Source organism: Rhamphochromis longiceps, linkage group LG8, assembly GCF_057381845.1.
Source record: "Rhamphochromis longiceps isolate RC_006_pf linkage group LG8, R_longiceps_female_GT1.1, whole genome shotgun sequence".
Lineage (NCBI taxonomy): Eukaryota > Metazoa > Chordata > Actinopteri > Cichliformes > Cichlidae > Rhamphochromis > Rhamphochromis longiceps.
This window is the reverse complement of record NC_140564.1, coordinates 32,546,046-32,564,129: the sequence shown is the minus strand read 5'-3', so window position 1 is coordinate 32,564,129 and position 18,084 is coordinate 32,546,046. Positions and strand designations below refer to the sequence as shown.

At 42.9% G+C, this 18,084-nt stretch overlaps 1 protein-coding gene across 1 annotated transcript in view; it reads left to right on the top strand.

The window, feature by feature from the left end:
* Positions 1 to 16,575, top strand: part of map2k6 (mitogen-activated protein kinase kinase 6) — a 40,885-nt gene extending 24,310 nt beyond the window's left edge. Inside the window, exons 8-12 of the mRNA XM_085417111.1 lie at positions 1,630 to 1,757; positions 4,501 to 4,578; positions 5,316 to 5,455; positions 8,634 to 8,679; positions 9,554 to 16,575. Coding sequence (XP_085273237.1) covers positions 1,630 to 1,757; positions 4,501 to 4,578; positions 5,316 to 5,455; positions 8,634 to 8,679; positions 9,554 to 9,631 — 470 coding nt within the window. The 3' untranslated portion in view covers positions 9,632 to 16,575. The remainder of the gene's footprint in view (positions 1 to 1,629; positions 1,758 to 4,500; positions 4,579 to 5,315; positions 5,456 to 8,633; positions 8,680 to 9,553) is intronic.
* The last annotated feature ends 1,509 nt before the right edge of the window (positions 16,576 to 18,084 follow it).

Here is an 18,084-nt window from a genome sequence, read left to right as displayed (position 1 = left end):
GGGGCGCTGAACTGGACCGAGTGCTTCAGACCACTCAGCTGGCGGGGCTGCATATGACAGCACATGTATCGAGCGCAGTTAGATTGAACGTTAGCTGTCGGATTATTTAAGACAATAACACGATTCTGCTAAATTTATGAAAATGTTCTTTTTGTCCTTGGAGTGAGTACATCCCATTTTGGGTTATTTAGACTGAAATACTCAATTTTGCTCTACATGGGCCTGATATCCACTGACGAGGACATTATACTGCTACTGTTCTATCAACATTTTAAACGAATATCTTCATATGTGGCTCTTATTTTTCATAAAGACAAAAATAAGGTAAAAAAAAAAAATCTGGTAATTCTTTGTTTTTACATTTATTGGGCCCCAATATGCCCAAATAGCAAAGAGAAATTAAAAATGCATGCTGTGGAAGAGTTCGGGTCTCAGGAGGTTAAAGGCCAGTCTGTGAAAATATTGTCGGACATAAACCGGTCCATGGTGCATAAAAGGTTGGGGAACTCTGGGTTAAAGCATCATCGCTGCCTGATCTGCACTGGAACACAAACGCATCTCAAAATACGCACAAATTATTATTATGTTCAAATCACTATCATTACAGAGACGATGCTGATATGATGTTGTGTTGAAATGTAAAAGAAGGCCTAAATTAGTTGGTTTGTCAATAATTTGAACAAATCTTTAAAATAAAAATGCTCAGATTTTTCGTAAATAAGCAGAGTTTTTATTTACTTTGTGCTACTAATTCTTACTCTGCTTTGCAGTTCATAGAGTACAAAGTTAGCTTCCTAGATATTAGTGACCAAAACAGTCTTTAGTTGTTAAGAATAAAAACACAGTTTATGTCACGTAATGTAATAATGATGTTTTCACGTGTTAGGAGAATCGTTGCACCACTTATCATTAAATGTTAGTACGTTTTTGTCAAAATAAATTATGAAATTCTTAAATAGCTTCACAAATATGTGATAAATGAAGTGTGGTTTGTACAATGGCTATCTGTAAAATACATTGATACATGATGTTGGTGTTCGCTGCAGTGGATAACAAACAAAGTTTTTTATTTTTTAAATTTTGCTTTTGTTTTCAGTTTTTTTTAATTATTTTTCTCTAATTATTTTTGTATTTTTATCAAAGTTTTTTGTGATAATTTTTTCTTTTTTTCCAGTATGTTCAGGTAAACAAAATACATATTTTGCTACGTTTTGCAAGCATCTGACTTTAAGCCTGGTAGTTTTTCACTTCAGACTTGCCATTAATTTAACATTTTGTTAAATGTATATAATAGATTTAGTTAAAACACACATTTGAGGATGAGCAGCAGAAGCTTTGCTGAACTAATATGTTGTAGCCACAGAACTAAATCTTACAAACCTCATGCTGGTAATTTAAGAGTTGATCCTTCCTGTGTCAAACCTCTGTTACCACCGTGTTACTGTTGTTGGGTCAAAGTTGTCAAAGTCACCGTTAAAGCAGCTATACGTCACAGAAATGAAGACACCCGTCGGTCTGTAACAGCGACCGCAGTCTGCAGCTAGGTCAGCCAGCTGCTCTCTCAGAGGGAAACAGAACTAACAGAGCGACTGTTCGCTAAAAGTCCTGTTTGTTTGGCCGTCTTTCCAGATGTGAAACCCTCCAACGTCCTGATCAACACTCAGGGCCAAGTGAAGATGTGCGACTTTGGCATCAGCGGCTACCTGGTGGACTCTGTGGCTAAAACCATGGACGCTGGCTGCAAACCCTACATGGCGGTAAGCAGCGCGATGCTTTAAGGAATGAAGTGAAAATAAATGAAGTGTAAAATAAAATTCTTTCTGTAATTAAAAGTTTAAAAAGTCCAGTGTGAGCTTCCTAAAGAGCCACCAAACACAGCTCAAAATCTTCTCACTTTGTTGATTGTTTGATTGATATTATTTTGTTATAACGTCCAACGTGAAGTTGAGTGTGTGAGCTGACAGCACCATGCAATGATACGACGTCTGCTTGTCGTCATCCGAACGCCATTTCTGGAAACTTTCACGATGTTCTGTGGCGAGATCGGACAGTGCAAACATCAACTCTGTTTAATTTATCTTTACTAGTTATGAACGCTGGGCCTCCTAATACGACCACGCAGTATTTATCAGTCCAAACTTTCCAAACCGGAAGGTAACTCAGCAGGTGAGGAGCAAGACCAGGAGGATGCACAGTGTCCAGTTGTTGTCCAGACGAATCATGACTTTGAATCAGGAGGAGAGCCCAATGCACTCACTGCAGGGGCACAAACACGAGGAGACATATGAGGGCTTCAATGACGCGATCTAAAGACAGCAGCTGTGTCCAGAGATGCAGGAGAAGATGACCATGAGCAGGAGGTTCTTCAAGTTTAAAACACAAAGGCTTTGGATTCTTGTAGGACAAGTACTGAAACTTTTACACCTGTTAATGAATCAGAAGTAGTTTACAAATGGAAACTATATGAAAAACTTTAAATTTATAGGTATTATAGACATTTTTTTAGGCTTTTAGCGTCATTTTGTTTGTGTACCTGTTGTTACGTCCCAAACACCCCCCTCCCTCCTCCTGCTCCCTGTTATGCATGCCGGTGATCGTCCGTTCGTCTGGATTCTAAAATGGACTTTGACAGTCAACGGTCACTTTGACCTTACAAAACACAACTCAGGAATTCATACGCTTTAGCCAAACGTCTCAGAGTTTTAACATTTACAAAAAGTTCACAGGTCATTTTACTGCGACGGCGTTCTGCAAAAGCACACAACTCGGGAACAGCAGGCGAGACTTTGACCTTATTTCACAATTGTTTGAATACTGATTTGGTGGCCACCTGTTAAATGCCTTCAAGGGCCTCGCTCGCTACATGCGTTTTATCATCTGGAAAGGCAATAAATATAAACCGCAGCAGGTTGGCTGATGCATCTAACTACGAGGCAGTAATTCTACACTTTACTAAAACTGAAAGCTTGGAAGCGTTTGATTGTTACAGGAGTGTGTGTGTCCTCGTAGACAAGAGAAAACTACAGTGTAATTGAGAGAAACGTGGCTCTGTTTTCCTGGATTGAAGAAGCGACTCTTTGGATTTCCAGGAAAACTTTCTTATAAAAATGAAATAATGCTGCGTCTTTCGGAACGATCTGGATAACTTAAAATTCCAAGAAAGCCTCCTAGTTTACGCAAGGATCCAGTCTCATGGAAGCACATAATTCCCAGCCTGTTCAGTTTAACCAGTGTTCATGACCACCGGAGGAAACATTCGTCTCACGCACCTCATTCAAACATCATTTGGTACACTTCAAAGATTTAAGGTTATGCTTCTAAAATACATTTTGGCCAATACTTGGAATCACAAAGAATTAAAGGTCAGGCTGAAGAGCAGCAGCACCTGGATTTAGTCCATGCAGGTCAGAGAAACTAGACAAAGATTGTTATAATAAAAAAAAACGTTATATACATCGCCAACTTTAAGCTGCTGCCAATCAGCTGTTTTCCAGATAAAAATCTGTTGGTGCTCGTAAAAGTAAAAATTCAGTCACTGGGTACATGCAGCCCCTGAACCATGACGGAGCCTCCACTGTGCTTCACAGACACTCCTGTTGTGCTTTATGTCTGTCAAACTTTCAAAGATTATTATAAAGAAATGTGAACAAATGTTTTTCTGTCTGCTAGCAACTAAGTGTCTACATACACCACTTAAAATTGGTTCTTTGCTAAGTTGTTAGTAACATGTAGACACCACACTGGTTCAGCCTTTGAATTAGGTGCTCTTTTTCATGCTTCATTTCACTTTTATTTATATAGCACCAGTTCACAACAAAGTGCTTCAGTGATTCATAGGTCAGTGTTCAGCTGCGTACCAAAAGCATTCCTCTGAAAATGGTCAGATACAAGGACTGGGCTGAAAAACGGCCAGTGTCCAAAGGAAACGCTAAAATATCTCCAGAGAGCCGGAGAACTATTGTTCAAGGCCGCTTTAAAAAAAATTACAAGTAAGTCTGACTGCCTGGATGGTTGTTAATGACACTGTTATTGCTGCAGTCTTGGTGTCTTCAGAGGTTTCTTTGAATTTTGAGGATTTGCGCTCATAAAAATGCAGCAGCACCCACGTCAGCCTGAATGTTGACGAATGTTACGACACGTGGATACGTGAGCAGGTATCCCGCTTTGGACGGACAACAAAGGGAAGTATTTTTACCTGGGGGGGGAACGTAGACCAGAACATACTTCCTGTCGGTTTTGGCTGCAAACGTAGATTTTGTGCATTAAAAGTGTCTTTAGATCTGCGACCCCGAGTCCCTCATTATCATCCACACGCTTAATGAGCCAGTTACTCTTTAACCACTCGGCAGGCCACTGGTTGGCTGAGGGTATTTAGAGCCAGGTACGTTGCTCGGTCTGTGTGTGCACAAGAGCTTTGGGATTACGGGGCAGCGGGGCTGGTTATCCTTGACAACGGCTGCAGTTATTGACATCATCATGTGACCTTCTGTCTGTCCACAGCCGGAGAGGATCAATCCTGAGACCAACCAGAAAGGCTACAACGTCAAGTCGGACATCTGGAGTTTAGGAATCACGATGGTAAAGCCGCCTCGCGCTCCTGCATACGTTTGTTCACCTTTTCTGCATCGCTGCAAAAAAACACGATTATCAGTTAAAAATGAAAAAGTCGTGAAATATTCATAGCTTTGCAGCTCAGGCCGGACCGAGGAGGATGTTGGCATCAAGGATTCAGCAGTTGACTCGCGCTCGTCTCTGCCTGTTCGATCGGCTGTTCGAGCAGCGAATGTTCCAGCACAGTCTGAATTTTAAAAGGGCACTAAATGGGTTTTAAATAAAAGAGGAAAATTGTGATTTCAGAGTAGTGGAAGGTTTTTGTAATAATTGTAAAATGAAGAATGAGTGGTCCAGACTGAGCGATCAGCGTGTGGGATAAAACCTGCCGGGCGCTGATTGTTGGAGCACCTGTTGTTCCTCGAAAGCTGAACTGAAGGAGGTGAAGCAGCTGAGGAGGTTTTAGTGTGAAACTCATTAATGCTGCAGTAGCAGTGAGAGGAAAAACTACAGTAATGTTAAAAACTGTAACGGATGTTTGGGAAGCCACGTGTGTGCCGCTCTGCTGGAGATGAGTGGGATCTTTAGAGTGTGCTTGTTTTGGGGTCAGTCATTAAATGACGCTGCGACGTGGGATGGATTTGGGTGAAAAATCACATGAATGCAGCTGTGCAGATATGTTTGTGTCAGGTTATGTGTTTGTGCTCACTAAAGCACTAAAAACGCTCCTTGACCTCTTTGTTTTTTTGTCTTGTTTGGCTCAGATCGAGCTCGCCATCCTGCGCTTCCCGTACGACTCGTGGGGGACACCTTTTCAGCAGCTGAAGCAGGTGGTGGAAGAGCCTTCGCCCCAGCTTCCCGCCGACCAGTTCTCCCCTGAGTTTGTGGACTTCACCTCTCAGTGGTTCGTGTTTTTCTGGTTTATTTTCTTGCTTTGTCCAACTTTCTTCCAGCCTGATCCACGTCTCAGATTTACACCCAGATCTTTACACAGGAGAAGCCTGCAGAGTCGCGAAGCTGCTACAGATCACAGAGAGATGTGTACTGATCCCAGCTGAGTGGGCTTCAGATGATTTCCCCTTTATTCGATTGGCTTCATTGTTGCTGTTTTTGTTATTCTTGTTTTCACAGGATGGGACTATCTGAATATGCTGTAAACATGCAACTGTGCACTTTTTACGGATCCCTACGTATTAGTTTAATTACTCTAATTATGTAATTTTGTGTCACTGTAATTTACAAGAACTGAGCTGCAAATATTGTTTTGAGCATAAATACTGTGTGAACCAGTGAGGGTGCACAGAGGTGAGGCGGGAGGCTGGCAGGTTTGGGGGTCATACAGGCAGGATGGCAGGAGAGCGCAGGTCGCTGTTAGCAGATGACTGCATGAATGTGAGACATGATGGCGGTAAAAATGAGGCGGTGGTTAGTTGGTAACGAGCAATAATAAATATTCTAAAGAGAAAAACACGGGTCTTTGAGAATGAACTGCTCAGGGGTTTCCATGTTTAATAGTTGTAATAGTCTCTAAACACTGAGTATAGTTTTTGATTATATTGTTTTCGTAATTGTTGGAAACGAAAATAATTATGTTTGAGATATTCATCAAGTTCCTGTTGTGAGTAAGAGCACAGAGAGATGGAGTATAAACAAAAGTAAAGAGAGAAAAGCGGGATGTCTTTGCGTTTGCGTATCGTTTTTGGATGTTTGTCAAAAGCCGAGCGGCTGTTTCGTGCATCCTCTTCTGTAACGTTACTCCTCCAAACTGTAACCGCACCATTGAGAACGAGATTATTGTGTTTGTGCCTCCAAGATCAGATCTTCTACATGCCAAAAAATCTTTGGTTCTGTTCTTTCTTTGTTGCTTAGTGACACATGCAGGTATTTGTGCAGCGAGAAGACGTACGGCGAGTGAGCTGAAAGGATTTTCTTAATTTAAGACGGGCATCACAACCTTGCCTTTAAGAAAAGGGAGGCCGTGATGATGCAGGTGTAAACCTCACCTTACTCCAGTGCAAATGATGTCCAGTCAGTCAGAAGTTGTATTCATGCATAGCTCTGGAAGTTCAGGAATTGCAGAGGCTGCTGTGATGCACAGTGATGAGGGTTCATGAAGTAATAATGTCAGCTGGTTAAATGGCAAATGGACTGATTCTTATACAGAGCTTTTCTACACTCATAATCTGATGGATGCATTGGGGAGCAACTTGGGGTTAGTATCTTGCCCAAGGATGTTTGGCGTGCAAGCTGCAGCAGCCAGGGATCAAACCAGCAACGTTCCGATCAGCAGATCTGCTCTTCCTCCTGAGCTACAGCCACCACAGTTGAAGAAGGAATGAGGAAGAAGTGCAAAAAACCTTCAGAGATTAAAAATCACAGATGAAAAGCAGATATGGTGGACAGATTTGGTGATTTTTACCCTTCAGCTGTAAAAGGTTGATGGGGTATTGTTTCACTGGTGGGCCGGCGACATGGACACCTAGGTTTGTGAATGCAGTAACTTAAGCAGGAAGTCACCGAGGATTTTCAAAATGATACCACAGGTGTAGATACTAAAAATCCCGAAGTTTGAATCTCAGTGATCTCAATCTTTGTCCAAGTTTTCTGAAAGCTTTGTGAATGCACTGACCTGAGAATGAGGTTTTATTTATACAGCGCCAAGTCACTGCAACAGACTCCTCAAGGCGCTTTATGTTGTAAGGTAGACCCTACAATAATACATACAGAGAAAAACCCAACAATCAGATGACCTCCTGTGAGCAAGCACTTTGGTGACAGTGGGAAGGAAAAACTCCCTTTCAACAGGAAGAAAGGCTTATCGGTAGACTGGTGGTTGCCAATATTTTAAATACTGTTTCACTCCACCTGCACTGCAGCAACGACCAAGCTGAAAATGCAATAACATTTATTTAAACTTGAGTTAAAAGCAACTGGTCTGTTTTTTTAGGTACTTGAAGATGTTTCACACCAGAGAGGTTTCCTGAAAGCTGTTGGGTTGTCACCTTGGAGGTGGTCCAGGTGGATGTAGGGCCATCTTAAATCGTCTGTCTTCTCTGTCCAGAATGCAAATGTTTGGATGCTCAGAAGAGTCTCTTCTGCTTGTCAGTCCAAATATATCGCTGAGCTTTGTCCTGAAGATCTGACTCGTGTATTGTTCAGTTTTCAGTGATCAACTTTTAGATGATGTGAAGAAGTGTTTGGGAAGACAAATGAAATGTCTTCAGGAAGCTTAAAGAAGTCTGGCAGCCTTTGGAAGACAGAGCTTACAGTGGCATGCAACAACAGCTGGAACATTGACAAGAATATCTCCTGTTACCGGTTGTTCCACATAGAACTGAAATACCCCCCACCCCACCCACAACATGCTTAACATGCAAATAACTGAAGAACCTTAGTAATGTGGAAACTGCATAATTGTGGCAGTGATGTGAATACTGAACTCTTTTCGCCCAGCACTGCCAACACCAGCAGACTTCTTCTTCCTGTCACTAATGTAAAGTGATGCTGCCTTTAAGCAAAGCCAAATTATTGAATTGTTTTTCTTTTCTTTGTAATGTTTTTTTTTTTTTGGCTTGTTTTGAACTTTTTGGGGGCCGGCTATTTGCTGGAGTAGTGCATGTTCATCTGGTTTCCTATGGGAGATTCAGGCTTAATGTGCAGCTGCTGAATGAACGTGATGGTCAGACGCCTGCCTGATGGTGTTCTGTGAATCTGGGTGAATCTGAAATGCTTACATGATGTATGGCTGCTGACCTGAAATAACACTCGATCACACTGAGAAACGAGTCGTCCTCCAGTTTCGATCATTGTTTCCTGGTGATATCAGAAAATGATGCCGCACTTTGAGCAGTACTCAGAATGCAGAAAGACACTGATGTGACTATGTTCTTTGGTGCTTGGGTGACTCATCGTGCTTGGTTGTATTTTTTCTGTTACCTTGAAACCCTCGGAGGCTGGCAGTCTGCGACTTCTCAGACGCTTTCATAGAATAACACTGAATCAGACGCTGGAACAGATCTGTGGCAAGAGTGGGGAAGTCCACCATTTAATCTTCATCTTTGCTTTTTTTTCTTCTTCTGCAGCTTAAAGAAAGTTTCCAAAGAGCGGCCGACTTACACAGAACTCATGGTGAGTGTTTCTGTGTTAACAGATTATAAGCATGACTTCCCTGCAAGCACCTTGTAATGCTGTTAATCAAACACTGGGGGGTGCACTTAGATTGTTATTTACAAACCCTGTATTTGACGCTTGAAGCCAAGATGCTTCACTGGTCTCATCCATGGAAGGTTTACTAAAGGTCCAGTAAAAGCTCAGAGTATCAGGGGGTGCAGGTGTTTGAATGGCTGCAGCTTAATCAATTAAGCACAAAGAGACCCGAAATGGATGCAAACGAACAACAAAAGACACAAAAATGATTTTTTTTTTTTTTTTAAATGTGCAAAATGACCATGAACCAAGACTTCCTACAAGCTCTAAAATGACCAAGTGATGCAAAATAAAACTCAAATGACTGGAAATCAACAGAAGACACAGAATTAAGAGCTGCAAAGTCACCAACAAAATGAATAGAAGCAAAATGATGCACATACATGTGAAATCGGCGCATAAGGACAACAATCGGATTGTTTACAACTAAGATTCATGAACCGACTATAAACAAATACAAAATGTCCACATAAAGATGCAAATCGTGCCGTTGAAAAGTTGAAAAAAATTCAATTCAATATAATTTATATTGCGCCAAAGTATGGCAACCAGATACAATTTGACCAGAAAAGGCAACAAAGGTGTCACTACAAGAGATGACAACAAATGAGTGTAAACCAAGTGTCAAAAACTAAAATCAGATTGAAAACGGCTGCAAAGAAATGCTCTAATGACCATAATTACAATGCAAACTGCAACACAACAACACGACAGCCTCAAAGTTCAAGGAATTGATGCTTTAATTGCTTTTTTCTGATTTGGCTCCCGACTAACTCTGTGTCCGTTTCCTCCTCAGCAACATCTCTTCTTCACTTCCCACGAGGCCAAAGAAACCGACGTGGCTAGCTTTGTGAAAGTCATCTTGGGAGACTGAGTGCACTGGAGGGAGGGGGAGGAATCTGTTAAAAAAGAGGAAACAAAAAAAAAAATCCAAGAAAAAAACACCAATCGCAGCCCCCCCCACCATCCCATTTACCCGCAGGATTCCCTCTCACCCCTCCCTCCAGTGGCAGACAAACGGAGCCCAGAGGAGCCGCTGACGAAGCAGAACGAGGAGTCTGTCCCCGCCCCCCACCTGGCCTCAGCCCCCCCCTCTGTGCATCACCTGGCACGGTGGGAGGAGTTTGGGAGACGGGAGCCTCACACAGAATCTGGAGTAATTTATGATGTGTGTATGCAAAGCCTCCCCGTTTGATTCGATTTGCCCCGCCGCTGCGCTCCTCCTCGAGCGCTGTTGTTAGCGCGCTGACTCTGTGGCCTCCACAAGGGTCGAGTCATAGTTTCTTTTTTGCTGAAAAGCAGAAGCGAGAAGATGTGCAGATTATATAAAAAAAAAGAAGAATGATATAATCTATCTGTGTATAATCTAAATGTTTGCATACTCGAAGCAAGTGTTGCATCAGATTATTAATTGACTGCATGTACAGAATTTCTCTCTGGGTAAAGACGGGCTCATGTGGCCAGTGAGGAACAGTTGGAGAGTCCGATTGTTGACTTCAGGGGCTCCCCCCAGTGGTCACAAAGAGGTACTGCACTTACACTGCTTTCCCCCCTGATTACAGTGGAGGTCAACTACACATTTTGGGCTCTTGGCTGCCTGTGAGCGTGAATGTGTGCGAGCTGGTGCATGACATGTGTGTGTGGGGCATGTTCACAGAGCTGCACGGCTCCAAATCCAAGTAGAAACGCAGTTTTCGTGCTCCGCAACATTTTTTTTTATGGATTTTCTGCAGCCTCGCTGCCCCTGTAAGAGCTCAACAGGCAGGGCAACACTCTTACGTTGCTTTAAAAGTACAGGCGACTGTGCATCTGCACATCATGTTCAAATGTGACGCATGTAATAAAGAGCTTTATTTTAAAACTAGTTAGTATGGTAGTCTAGTACAAGCATAGACTGTATATTAAAGATGGAAATGGCCACCATGACGCCACCGTGTCAGCAAGGTTCTGTAATTTGAAAGGCGTCTAAATAAATTGTGAAGTTGTGCTTTTTGATGTGACTGTACCAATGTGGTCGGGGTGCCCCATCAGCAAACTCAGCGATGACTGCTGGTTCAAACACGTCCATTTATTTTTAATGTATTTCTAATTTGACCCCTCAAAAGACCCCAAACAAAAGATGTGAGAACAATGAAAGTTGCGAATAGATCTCAAACTTTTACACTTTACCGTGATATTGTAAATAATGTAGCCAAAAGCACCAAAGTCCAATAGATATGAGATTCTGAGGTCCAGCAGCTTTGGCTGGTTTGAAGCCACTGACTGCTCCGTCCCTGATCCTTCCTGCGTGAAGCTGAATCGCAGATCTTTGAGACAAAGGCGGAGCCGAGTCGCAGCCGTGCAGCTTCGTGTCGCTCACACACACTTTAAATGTCGGGGTGTGTGTTTGCGTGTGCGTGTGGGCTGTGTGGGGGAAGATTTTCTCCTTGTTGTCTGTACTGAGCCAATCACAACCCTCTCCACTCACCATGAAAAGAACTGGATACTATTGCTATTATTATTATTATTAATATTAATTATTGTTATTATTTAGATCCAGGTTTTTTCTCCCCCCTTCGACATACTTACTGCAGTTTCTCTTATTTATTATAACTGCTGTTTTCCCTTTGGATACTTGACCGAACCATTTGAGACTCTCCTCACGTGTTTGTGTGAGCTGTGTATGGTTTTTGTTTTTCTTTGTGTTTTTTTTGTCGTGTTCTTCTTGGCTCAAACACGTGAAATGCTTTTAATCTGTAACTTGCAAGCCTTCTGTGTGCCTCTATATAGAAACCGTCTAAGGAAAATGAGATGTTAAGAATGATGCAGGGATCCGCTCCCTCCCTCCTCACACGCTGCATGGCATCATAATCCCACTTTGTGTTCCTTGTTGTACCGTAGCTCATGCTCGTTTTTTTATGTTTTTATGCTTGTGTTCATCTCTCTCGTTGCCTTTGTTCTTGGCCTCTTTCTCGCAGTGATTTCTGTGGAGGCCGAGCTGACGCCTTCAGAATTACTCTGATGTCAAAACGGGAAACTTGAAGTGTTTTAAGTGGCAGAGCTGAATTATCACGTGATTTCTTCTAATTTTGACTTCTGGGGCCTTAAACTGTGTCAAAAACTGAACCAAAAACACTTCTAATCTGTTCTGACAAGACTTTTACCCCCGAATCTGCTCGACATTACAGCATCGATAAATCGTCACTATACAACCACAAACCCTAAAACTCGGGGGTCCACCTTCAGTCGATTTAGCTGTTAGAGTTGCAGTCAAACTGGACATCAACATCATTTAAAGCTGTATTAAATTATTAGTTTATACGAATTTGAAAGAACTTTTGGGCCATCCGGGGGTACAGCACCCTGTAAACATATCATTGATATTTATAGTCCTATACACGCATCATATTTGCTTCTATCTATTCATGCTTAAGGTCATCACAACAAAAGGCTTCTTCCCCGGACACTCCTGTCTGCCAACACTCCCTCAGACGTGGTTTGCTGCTAATATCAGAACAGATCCGGTATACACACCTGCAAACAACTCAAACAATCTCAGCTGTAATCAGAGCTAACTGAGAGAAAACAAACTCCAGCTAACAAAGTGGAAGGAGATGATAATGCTCCTAATTCCTCCTTACCACGTCCATTAAGAAGACTTCAGTTTTCCATTCCAGCATTCCTGTCTCCAGGATCATACTGTGCACGCATCCGTCCAGGTCTCAGATATTGAAACACAGTCGTGAGACGTGCAGCAGCAAAACAGACACACACCCCTCCCTGAACCCGATTGAAGCTGACTTAGGACCCAGTTGGACTTGATTTATCATTGTGTAGAGGCTTCAAACACACAGGAAATGTAGTCGGAATAAACAAACCTGTGTGGCACTGGGCCTTTACCCGACTAGCTGTCCTCCCTGAAGTTCAAAAACATGTTAAACTCATAGAAGACGTCTGAATAATGATGAGCTTTGACTGAAAAGTCAGAGGACACGTTTCCTCAATACTAACTCGGCAGATCTTCCTGGGAGGCAGCGCTGGTCCGACTTGCTGCCTGAGCGTGCGGGTACAACACCTTTGATTGTCCGGAAATAAGTCACCACCAACTCCAACACAGCGATCCGGGATGCAGTGAGACCCATGTGGGTGTCTGATCAAGCCGTCTGGTAACCAAGTGAACAGCAGAAAGGTTGGCGCCTATCAACCTTTCGCTATTCAACCAAACTGAAGTCGATGCAGAGCTTAGACAGCTCAGTGAGTGCTGAGGGCTGTAAACTCCTAGATTCATGGTTGGGAAAAATGGTTTTTAGCTTTTATTTTTTGTCAACCAGGACAATTTTACGACTGAGCAACCACATTTACCCAAAAACATCATCTGTGGACCTCTGGGGCTCTATTTTAAAGAAATAATGTTCTCTCTGCTGTTTTGCCAGACTCCAAAACAAAGTCTCCTGCCCTCAGTCGAGTACAGTTCGCTCTGTCATGTTATCAGGGAAGTTTCCTGTTTTGATGCAGAGTAAAAACCTTCCTTTCACCCTATAACCTGCTCCCCGTTGGGCTCCAGTCCCACAACCTTTGGCTTAGATAATTCCTTGAAGTACTGCGAACACGCCCATGCCCGCCTCACAAAGCTGTCTTATTTTTCTTTATGAAGCTCTCACCGTTCTCTATTTTTCATCTATAGTTCTCATTTTCTGACTTCACCAACTGTTTCTCTGTGGTGAAGCTGAATGTGAGGACTGGCAGCAGACAGAAGTCATCGCGGCGAGGACATTTAAGGGCTTCCTCATTAGTGCATCTCTGTAGCGAAGATGGAAATATACTGGAGAGACTTTTAATTGCCCCTAGTGTTTTTAGGCCATGATGAAATTAACAAAATTCAAGTCACACTTTCTGGAAGCAGAGCAAAATTATCCATCACAGGTCGAACCTCGAGATTCTTTTTTTTCCATTAGTGAAAAATGGTTATTAACCTAACTTAGCAAATGTGACCAAAGAGCTGGAGCCAGGCTTAGGAGGCCGGGAAAGGTAGTCGAACTCGTCATGGCACGCGTAGACTCGGAGCAGTGGATTTAGGTTTGTGTGGCGTTCGTAGGTGTTTTAAGTGCCTAACAGTACATATCTGTGGTGTACATTTACATTGAAACACTTGTCTGTCTTCGTGATTGATGCTTAAACACTGTTTTGGTCCTTCAGTTCCTGTCCTGGACCCACTGACACTGCAATTTGCTGTGATGTTTTGCACTGTACCGAGGAGTCATATCACATTGTCACATTTACGAGTGTGTTACTGTAAGGAAGCAGTCATTCAGTCGATGAAGGGTTGCCCTGTGTGTGGTCATTTTCCATCTTTTTTTTTTTTTTTTTTTTTGTGAGAGGGAGAGTTTGGAGTTAGAGGTTCTGACTTTTATTTAACTGAAATTGTGATACTGTAAAAATTCTGAAATAATACCAAGCTTTTCTTCAACTGCTCACTTTGTTTTTGCTGCTGTTTGCACTCGTCGGCCATGCTTAGTCTGTACAGCTGTCAACATCAAAGATGAAGGGTGACACTGACCCGACGGAAACCTGTTACAGAGCAAAGGCTTTTATTGTGAAAAACCTTTTTGCAAAAGCCCGCGGATCGCGTTTGGTTATCATGTTACAGGTTAGCGGCCTTGTAGTGATTCTTGCCCACAAATATAGATGGAAACATTTAGTGCCACCATATAAACGACACCAAAACCCTTTAGTCTAAATAAAAATGAGCCATTTTCACACAAGCTCTCAGACTGCAAGGATGCAAACGTAAAGCTGAAGCCTCGGTTTATTTATGACCCTGTTATGTTTTTACACAGGACTGTTTATCATACCTGACCTGTTTCATTTATCTATGAAAGATTTTTAAATGATTCTAATGTCTTTTTGTCTTTGATGCAGACAAAGAGTGAAAATAGCTGTGTGGCCTAACTTTTGGCGTCCAGTATTTGCTTCAAGCCTTACGCAGCAGTAAATCACAGCGCTCGTTCTGTTAGCGCTGATTCACCACAAACATCACAATGTAGTTGTTAAACTCTTTGCTCCACCACGAGGCCAATTCCTCTAAACGACACTCTGTAGGAGAAGCGGTTTAAAAAGATGTGGCAGCATTTTTACCCACAGAACTGTACGGCCGGGGTTATAAATGAGGCCACTCAGTCACCTGAAGGTTAAACACAGTTTACTGTGAGTGTAGAGCTGACTAACTGGTGATTGGCTGTCAGGAGACAGGCGGCTTCCTGTTGTCTGCTCGGTGCGAGGGCAGCCTCGGCCAGTGCCCTGACCTGAGTTCACGTGTGAAAATGGCTTCACTCGGCGTGACTGAACGTCTGCCGAGAGCTTGTACAACTTTAAGTGGGTTTAGTGTTAAAATCAGTGGGAAAAATTTAAGTTCATGGTTGCAATTCAGAGGAGATTAAATTAAATATTTTATAGCTGCCACTGTACAATATGAACAATATTGCACGCCGCTTAATTTTATTAAATTATATATTTGGGTTTCCACAAAGGACAGTTGTATAGACAGCACACACACACACACACACACACACACACACACACACACACACACTCTAATGAGAAACGCAGCAGGTTTTGTCTGAGACCCTTCTAACTCCACACAACTCTTTGTTTCCTCTGCTCAGCGCTGACATTTCTGGTCCACAGTTGATTCATGTTCACTTTTCAATAGGCTGTAATGAGAAAAGAGTCGAGTTTAATCACACGTCACATGGGATTTTCCTCTGTGTGTGTGTGTGTGTGTGTGTGTGTGTGTGTGTGTGTGTGTGTGTGTGTGTGTGTGTGCGTGCACATTTGTCTGTCCCATCGTTGTGCTGGCCAGAGAGCTCTGCTATCTTTACTCTGCTCTTCCTCTTTGGGAAGATGCTGCCAGATAAAACAGTCATCATGCTTCTCCTCCTTCGTCAGAGCTGCACCCAGAGAACGGTTTTCCTTTTTGTTTAAGTGCTCCTTTATACATGCCTGCCCACACGTGGGAATTCCCATCCATGAGTCTAATTGTGGCCCGCTCTCACCTGCTGAGTAAAGCTTTGTCGCTGTGCATCAGCAAGGGTAGGATGTCCGAGTGGAAACTGTCCTTAGTGAGCAATCTGTTTTCACATCCCTCCACAATTCACCCTCTTAACCTCCAAGTTCATCCGTGCAGCGTCCAACAGCAGGCATCCGTTAAATCCAGTAGACGATTGTTCTTTACTGGAACGCCACACACTTATTTATTTCGTCTTTTTTTTGATTTTGAATGTCAGACAGAGAATCAGGAAATTTTGCTCACCTTCTTCCTCGTCCTCCAAATGCGTCAGCAGATGAATGAAATGCATCAAAAAAGCCTGCTTTGTGTGGGAGGCTCCTCCGGGCCTTTGGACGTGCGTTTGGCCGGATTATATCGAGTGTAAATCTGTCGTCTGTGAACCGTGCTGAGCCGTCTGTCGAAAACTACAACGAGACTTGTGAACCGTGGCGCTTTCTGTTTCTCAGTCGCAGGTGGTAAACTGCTGGTACACACAGCTGTATGTGATGTTTGCGGTGTTGTTTTCCTTTATTCGGGGAGGGGGGGTGGGAGGTTGCAAAATAATCCAGAGATGCTACTGTATGTGGAAGAGAGCCTTTTTTGTTGCTGTCGGGTGGGTTCGGGGGGTCGGGACGCTGTGCCCCATGGGAAGTGAAGTTCTCAGTATATTTACACGTCTTTTAAGCCTCTGCTAAAGACTGATGACTGTTCATTTAGAGCTCAATGAATTTCTATAAATATTTTAAATTGCTCAAACTGATTGTGTGCAATTGTAATGATGGAAATTCAATAAAAAGGTATTTTTACACAATAAGCTCCGTTTGCTCTGTTGTTACAATTAGTTCTAGAAGGTGAAAGGTCATGGAGGCAGAGATGGCAGACAGTTTTCAATGGGACCGTTTGGTTTAACACAAATGCTACAACTGCATTTATTATACAGAACACTTGGTTAACTTTAAAATTAGGCTAAAACACTAAAATGCTCGTATTCATTTTGCATGGCTTTGCAGACAACAGGGCATCTTTCATTTAAATTACAGTTGACCGGAGCAACCTGCTAGCAGGTAAGGAAACTGCAAGGAAGAGGTTTTCGGAGCTGCACCTCTTTGCAACCAGTTTCACCTACAGCAGCTGCCAGCAACCACTCACCAACCAGACGTGGATACACACTTCTCGCAGGTAACTGCCCGCCACGTGCTCAGTGACCTGTTTCTCTATAACGCTGTGTGCAGTGATTGCACCAGTATGATTAATGCATGCAGCTTGATAACCAAGCTTGCTAATATTAGCTGCTAACTTTAGCCCTTCCAAGAATGCCCAAGAAAGAGGAAACTCCTCAAAGCAGCCGCAAAAGTTACTGGAAAGGTTTTACATCTTGTCTGGAGGAAAACCACTGAGGCAAAGGATGTCCGCTGTCACCATGACTCAACTTCAGATAAATGGAAGGCAATGGATAGATTGCGACGGAAAGCCGCTTAGTAATAACTCTGCTTCCAAGAAGTACTTCTTGCTACTTTATAAAGAATCTAGCATGATTGTAACCATAGAACATTTTCTGTTACAAACATGCAACATGGAAAGAAGCAGGACAAAAGTCTGACATCTTATAAAGAAATGGATCTGAGCCCAGACCCCCCTGATTAAGTTCTCTCAGGTTCAGGTGAAGCACCTATGCTCAAAAAAAATGAAAGGAAGACTTTGATCAGAGTAAATGGCCTGTATTTGTATAGCGCTTTTCTAGTTCGTAAGGACCCCAAAGCGCTTTACACAACCAGTCATCCACCCATTCACACAATGGTGATGGCAGCTACATTGTTGCCACAGCCACCCTGGGGTGCACTGACAGAGGCGAGGCTGCCGGACACTGGCGCCACCGGGCCCTCTGACCACCACCAGTAGGTGGCAATGACCGAGACTGTCCAAGCCGGGGCTCAAACCGGCAACCTTCCGATTACAAGACGAACTCCCAACTCTTGAGCCACGATCGCCCCGATAGCATCAAGCTGGATATTGAGCTGGTCAGTTAAGTAGCAGAGGGGATTGTTTACCAGTTTCGGATGCTTTGGTGTCAATGAAATTAACATGTGCACTAGAGGGGCAACGATGAGACAACCACCAAAATAGGAATGATTCCTGCCCTGTCTTTTCTGACTGTTTTTTTTTTTTGTTTTGTTTGTTTTTTAAACTAGTTTTGCGTTTGGTTAGTATCGGTGTTACTACTGGTAGCATGAGGTGATACCTAGACCTTACAGAGGTTGCACAGATCTCTCCAACTCATCCAGGATGGCACATCAATACTTGCC